The sequence below is a fragment of the Sesamum indicum genome, unplaced genomic scaffold, assembly GCF_000512975.1.
Source record: "Sesamum indicum cultivar Zhongzhi No. 13 unplaced genomic scaffold, S_indicum_v1.0 scaffold00141, whole genome shotgun sequence".
NCBI classification, from domain to species: Eukaryota; Viridiplantae; Streptophyta; class Magnoliopsida; order Lamiales; family Pedaliaceae; genus Sesamum; species Sesamum indicum.
The window spans coordinates 343,146-350,513 of NW_011628058.1; the positions used below are offsets into that span (position 1 = coordinate 343,146).

At 33.2% G+C, this 7,368-nt stretch overlaps 1 protein-coding gene across 1 annotated transcript; it reads right to left on the bottom strand.

Annotated features, from left to right (window-relative positions):
- Positions 1-1,813: 1,813 nt before the first annotated feature.
- Positions 1,814-3,935, bottom strand: LOC105179316 (pumilio homolog 18-like). Its single transcript, XM_011102921.1, has 6 exons — positions 3,596-3,935; positions 2,927-3,362; positions 2,664-2,829; positions 2,402-2,565; positions 2,041-2,266; positions 1,814-1,951 (listed from the first exon to the last, which is right to left on the bottom strand). Exons 1-6 carry the CDS (start codon positions 3,933-3,935, stop codon positions 1,814-1,816), a joined length of 1,470 nt encoding a protein of 489 aa, XP_011101223.1.
- Positions 3,936-7,368: the final 3,433 nt, after the last annotated feature.

Sequence of the window (7,368 nt, forward strand, 5' to 3'; positions counted from 1 at the left end):
ACAAGCTTTATGAAGTTTTCTTTGTCGAGCTCTAGGGTAGTTGCTGCTATCTTGATTGCCGCAACCAATTCGTCTATCAATTTCTCGGTATTTCGAAAATCGATAATATTCAGGTTTAGTATAGCGCCATATGGATGTAAGGGCTGGAGCATGGTCTTTGCCCAAGGTGTATTCTCCGGCACTCTTTTTGGATTTATTCCTCGATTTTCCTTTAGCCTGGTTCCCACAAATGTTGGTGTGGCATTAGTGTGGAAATCCGCACTTTCCCTCATCGGTTGATCTTGTAGAGGATCATTAGAACATGTACTTCCTTTCGGTGGTGGTAGTGTTGGAATGATCTCATTTGTTTGGATATTGACTAAATCCACGATCCCGAGTTGGGAAAAGGATTCCGCTAGTTCTTGTAGATCTGAAAGATCTGCTCTTGTTACCTCCATTATTTTATAGATCTGATAGATGCAATGATCAGATCTTCTTTTGACTTTGGCTTTGGAATCTCCGTGGCCTTCCCCTTCTGGTGTAGAAGAGGTACTATTCCGAGGGCGTCCCTGATTCGCTTCTGTCTGGATCTAGATGTTTTAGGGTTATCCCTCTGATTTTCTTCAAATCTGTAATTTCTATCCTCAGATCTGTAAGGCTCTTGTGTAGATCCGGAAGGATCTTAAGTATCTCGTCCACCTTTTGGCTTAAAAATTCTATTTTTATAGGTATATGTATTAACCTATGTCCATAGTCTTGAACCGTCTTTTGTATCTCCCTTAGATCTTGGGAGATCTTTGATGTATCTCGCTCGAGTTCCTTCCAATCAGTCATAATTTTTAGAACTGAAATTATGTAGGAATTTACCCGTTCCATTTCTCCTGGCTGGAATTCTACCATGGATTTCAGTGGAGTGTAGACGTCTCACTGCATTTCCTGGTAGTACTTGTCGAACTTCAAAATTTCTCAGCCACTCTTGTTCTTCTTCTGGCGTGAGAAGTTTTAGATCAATCCTCTTGGGACCGTTGTCACACTTGTCAAGAATTTCCATGAGAAATTCTCTTCTTTGTATTTTTAGAATTTGGAAATATTCCCTGTTCTTAAAGCAACTCGAACTTTCATTCGGTTCCATTTTATCTTGAAAAGTCTCCTCCATTAGTGGATAAATAATATCAAAATATAATATAATCATATATTTCTTCAATAAACCTAGGCTCTGATACCATTCTTGTTGAGCATGAGTGGAAAATATGCATTAGAATGCAAAATAATTGAAACTGGACTAAACTGCACATTTTAAAGCTGGAAAAGAGTAAAATTGCCCAAAAATTGGCCAGATTTGTGCGGAGGACTAAAATTGCGAACTTTTTGAAACTTACGGAACTAAAATTGCTAGTCCTAGAGTTACGGGACCAAGAACGGCACCCACCCTTACTTACAGGACTATTTTTGCAATTACGCCAAGATTAGAATCTCTGTCAGATAGTTGTTGTGTTTATATTGGAAAAAGAAGTTGTAAGGAATGAAGTGAACCTGTGTTAAATGCATATACAGCACATTCTCCATCCTCAAGAAACTCGACATCAAGAGGATTTTGCAGATGTTTAACCCAACACATTTGAGAAAAGACTATACTAACTGAATATGGAGTATTTTGGTTGAATCACATACTTCATTAATCACATAAAAAATAGTATTTTGATTCAAAAAGTTGAATCAAACCATCATTATCATCAAATACAGAAAAGAAGAAAATCATCAACTTTATTAACAGAGTCTCATTGTTCTACAAAAAGATAACATTTGCTCCATTTACACAAAATACACTGACTGATCAGTTGAATTGACTATATTGCTCATCAGCTTCCACAACACTCAACACATTCTTTCCGTCTGCAGTTTGACGAAGTGCTCTGCGACAAGGCTCCAGACATCTCACAATAGCGTCATAAAAGCTTTTGAAACCGCATTCCTGAAATCACACAAACCAAACTTATAAGTTATTGCAACAGAAGACTTAGGTGGTTTATATATCTAAAAACTTAGATACAAAGATTCAACCTTAGTCTTTTTTAATGCTGCTTGAATCACATAATTTCCAAACTTATTTCGAGCAAGTCGAAAAGCTGCTCCCGGATAGTTTACTATCTCTGCAGCCACTTTGATAATCCCATTGTTCGAAGCTTCCATGCATTTCTCTACCACAAGGCTTCCTTCTTTTCTCACCGCCAGTCGTATAAATTGATTTTCTAGGCAATCGGTTATTTTATTTGTAATGTCCCCGTTTCTGAGGCTTAGGACATTTTGTACAACTTAGTTCCTAAAAATATTTAATTAGCCCCATCAAATATTTATCATTCATTATGAGTTAAACATGAAATATCCCAGAAAATGAGAACTACAATATGCACTTAATTCTTACCCGTATGGATCATACGAGAGAAAATCCGATACATCAGCTATGTGATTGAGAAGTCTAACTCTTTGATGTCCATCAATGTGGGCGATGCAGTCGTTCAATGATCTGCATCCCACTTCGTGTACGGCCAAATCTTGGAAATGCAATATTGCTTTTTCATAAAGCACCTGGAATTTCGAAACAAGAACAAGTGATTCAAACCATTTAAACTGCAAAACTAGGAATCAAAGGTAGTACAAAATCAAGAATCTGAGAGATGGAATACCTCATTAGGCTGGGCTGGAAAGAGGAGCAGGCATTGCAGAATGACATCCCTGGCTGTAGGATGAGTCATTATATCCATGAATCTGGTGGACAGAACTCTTGTCATAGCCATGGCATGAGGCGATGACTTCTTCACCTTTTTGATGAGTTCGACGATTGAACTTGCTCTGTCCAAACCATACATGATCATTAATTTTTGTATTTAACTAATTAGCACAACATAGGTAGCTACAATTAGTAAAAGAATGTTTGGATTATAATTACCCTTGTTGGTCGAATGCTGCACGTAGAAAGTATTCGCCCTGCGACAGGACCCTAACGACGAGCGAATCTAACTGTTGGCCTTCGCACGCATCAACAAGCATGCAGTAGATACAATGCAGCCGTCTATTCAACATCAGCGTGAAAATCGAGTGTAGCAGTATAGACACCAAACTCTCCTTCTGTTTTCTATCATCCCCTTTCATAATTTCGTCCAAGTGGTTTACGTCAAGAGGTCTAGCCTGCAGGAAGGGCGGCGGGCGAATAGGAATCCTCGGACCGTACTTCATTGGATATCGAAACTTGTGTAGCATCATAGGCCTAAACCTTGGATCAGCATATGGGACAGGGAGTAGCCTGCTTCTCAAGTGGTGGACCAAGTGATTAGATCTATGTTGATGATCCATGAGATTCTGCTCATTAATCACGTTCTTCTCTCCTACAAGAAAACGATCAAGAAACTTAATAAATAATTCAAACTTTCTTTAATCATGCATATATGATTGTCGATCAACAAACACAAACAAGAAAATAGCCATACAACAGGAAGAAACTGTAAGAATTAAAAAAAGAAAATACCACGATCATGAATTAAGTTTCTGTGGATTATGATCAGACATCACTAATTTGAAAAAAAATTGTGATATATTCCATAGTAAAAAATTAACTTACCTTCTGAAGTAGTCATGAAGAAGCGTGGACAACCCCAGATGCCGTCTTTAGTAGCAGAGTTGTCTTCACCCAAAACACACGGGACAAACTTCATCTTCTTGGATCTGGTAGTAGTAATGGGAACACCTTCTTCCTGTGTTTTAAACGAGAAGACGCTGAAAGTGTCAGAATCATCGTCTAACGATGGGGCGTCGCCGTTGTTGCTCTGAGAATCAGCAGTGGGTGCCAGCTTCCAGAATGTGCCATCTTTTCCTGGTTGCAGACGTCCAATATACAGAATAACTTCTTCGTCTTCATGATCAGTAGGGTTTAGGCGGGTTGGAGAAGTTGAAGAATCCATGCATGCAAGAATCAAGAAAGAAAGATGATGAAAAGAGTGGGAGCAGGAACAGTATAATCTGTAAAATTGTGGGATATTGGACTATTGGTAGTTACGATATGGTCTTATATAGAATATGTTGGTAGTTATTAATTGGAATTCTATTCCAATTGCCATATGGATTACTACTTTCCTTAATTAAGTCTGCAATTTTAATTTGAATTAAGTCTGCAATTGGGTTCTATTCCAATTGGTCTTATTATGATTATTTCTTTAATTTTTTAAGTTTGGATTAGTATTACATCTTCTCCATATGCTGTTAATTTTAAATTTGACAGAGTCAGGTAAATTATTTTTTTTAAAATAATATTTTAAAATCGTTCCTAGTCAGGAAAATAATCACGTTAAAATATAATTTGCCTTAATTATCTTTTAGAATATATTATTCATACAAAAAGTTTAGAGAAATTAGGAATACCAATCTTCTTTCATAAAATTCTGTTCTTATAACTATTTTTTTTATTATAAAAAAGAATGTTCCAGTGAAGATATGAATGCCTCCTCACAATAGGAATAAATACTCGAAAAATTCTCACTTATTATATATTTAATCAAAACTTGTGCTTATTAGTTTTATCTTACAACCAATTTATTATAATAAAAATCAAAGTGCGTGAAAATACAATTTCAAAATAAATTTTTATGATTAATATTGAAATAAAAGTTAATTAATTAGAAGTCATTCATTTTTAATTTTTCAAAAGCATTCAGTTGAATAAAGATTGACAATGTTTATTTAAGATTTAATTATATTTAATTATTCTTTCATATATATATATATATTAAGTTTTGGCACTTTATTTTAGTATTTTATATAGGGAAAAAAATTTGGTTTTTTAATCTTGTCTTCGATTTATTTTGATCCATTAAGTATTACCATTTATCAATTTTTTACCATTAATTTGCAAAAGTATATAAGTTTTGTCCAATTTAGGATGTTTGCTTTAATTTCGACAATTTTTGCTTAAATTTGTTGTGTGGTCCCCAGAATTTCCATTTAGCCAATGAAACTGATTATGTGGCAATGATATGGCATGAACTTCAGTGATTGAAAATTTTTGTTGCCCATGAGGTTCGAACCCTAGTCAACAAAAACTAAATTTAAAATTTTCACCACTTATGTTATGACCAACTGGTATTTTCTTAGCTCAAATATGCAATGTAACTTATTGATAATATATTATAATGTATTAAATAGTGTTAAACAACTAATATATTATGTTAATATAAATAATTGTGTCAAATATATAAATATTAGTGATATGTGTGTTTGGGTGCCAGCAAAAAATGACATGGGTGCTTGGGATAGCTTAGGCCCACAGATTAACTAGGCAAGCCCACACAACATAAGGAGTCCAGGAAGAACGAAGGAGACCCAGTGCATCCCGCAGCCTAGACCATAATTAAGGCCCAATAAGATGTTCGGTCCAAAAGGCCTATACATGTATATAATTTTATTATACTTGTGAATAAATAAGTATATTTAGGATATTTTTAGAAATAAATATTTTGTCATAAAAATTAATTACTATTAAGTGTCGCATCTTTAATAAATAGTATAGATAAATAAATTGCAATTAAAAGTCTGTAACAAAATGACAACATGGTACATGTATAGAAGGTAGAGGACTCACCTGGAGCTCTACTCCTGAAGAACTGCTGGAAGCTTTAATATTTATTTCCTTTGGGGTGCATTATTCTTCGTGTTGGCATTCTTGTGATCAGTTTTTTCTTTTACCTAAAGTTATTTATTACTTCCAACTCATTATCAATGTTTTGAAAATCAAATCTGATCGAGATTGGATCTGATCAGTTGGACTGAATTAAAAATACTAACAAACTCTAATCATACTATATAAACTAGAGTGACTGATGCCTTTTTTGCTATAGAGAGGCAGCGGTAGCTGACTCTTTTCTGAACTAACAAAGATAGCAACCACTATCTCAATATAAAATAAATACAAGTACAAGAACGTCGGGAGAAAAAGTTTGGGGGAAAAGAGAAAAAAGGAGAAGAAAAATCCAACTTGTCTTGAAATTTCTTTTACTTGGATCAAGTTTGGTCGAATTAAATTAATCGCAGAACAAGTGTGATTGGTCACTTTTTTGGAACTGTACACCAATCATACAGTAAGTGTATTGTACTAATAATATGATTGATTTATATTTTGCAAAGTTGAGTCCGAACTAAAATTTTCTCTTATTTTGGCATCTTTTTCTTTAGTTTGAGTTTTGCATTTCTTAAAAAAATAATGATTAAGTTGACCGGTTTTCACGAGTACACATGGCAGTCCGATTTTGATGGTAATGATTTTAATATGAACCCCGACCCATTCAAGGACCGATTACTGATCGAATCATCCAGTTTAAATCTGGGTCTCCTAATGTTTTTTATTAATTAAGTACAATTTATGAATAATATTTCATCAGATCTAAAATAAATATTCTTTTAGAATGTTGAAAACAAAATTCTATTTTTAGATTTTAAAATTATATATAAATTATTTATTTCACATTAATACCACTCAACTATACCATTATAATATTAAATGAAACTCTTTGAAACATTTTATGACTTTTTGTTATGTCTAATTACAATGGTTAAAAGTAAAAAATAACGAGTTTAACAATAGTTGATAGCTATTAGCCGTTATTTTTGTAAACAGGGTCAAAATATTAGTTACAACTAAAAATCATGACAAAAGCTAATTAACTATAGTCAAAACTTTATTTTTCATAGTGATTTTTGGTTGATCATAATAAATAGTATCTATTAGCCTTAACTTTTAGGTTAATTACACTGAGACCTGCTTTGAAAATATAAAATTATGCTTTCTCCCAAAAGAGTTTCAAAATTACATTTACACTCCTCTGAAAAAAATTTATCGTTTATACCTGATGTTAGCAAAAAGAATTGCATAAAGTTTTTAACTTTACCGCTCATTTAACACTCTGTCCTAATAATTTTTATACTTATAAGAAAAAAATAAATTGATATTAACCCCACTCCACATATATATGTATATTATATTTATCTTTTTATAAGTATAAAAATATATATGAAAATATTAAATAACAGGCAAAATTAAAAATTTATGTAATTTCTTTTGTTAGTGTTAGTACTTTCGTCCTAACTCTAACAGAAGGACGTCATGTGAAAAGAAAATTTTTTTAGAGGAGGTGTAACTATAACTTCAAAATATTTTTGAGAAAAAGTGTAATATTACATTTTCAAAGGAAGTCTAAGTATAATTAACTCTATTTTTCAAAACTCTTCTTTTCTTATGACAATTGAAAACTTTTTACAAGTATAAAATACCTAAATGTGTCCATAGTGTGTTCAACATCATGTTTTTTTATTTTATTTTTTATTGGAGATATGGATGCTGCGTTC

What these genes read in the sequence shown, in the direction of transcription:
- LOC105179316 (XM_011102921.1), bottom strand. Translation starts at nt 3,935, where the DNA reads ATGGATTCTTCAACTTCTCCAACCCGCCTAAACCCTACTGATCATGAA. An exon ending in GCAGCATTCGACCAACAAGG is followed by an intron (nt 2,830 to 2,926) that starts GTAATTATAATC and finishes TGGTTTGGACAG; the next exon opens with AGCAAGTTCAATCGTCGAAC. An exon ending in CAGCATTAAAAAAGACTAAG is followed by an intron (nt 1,952 to 2,040) that starts GTTGAATCTTTG and finishes GTGTGATTTCAG; the next exon opens with GAATGCGGTTTCAAAAGCTT.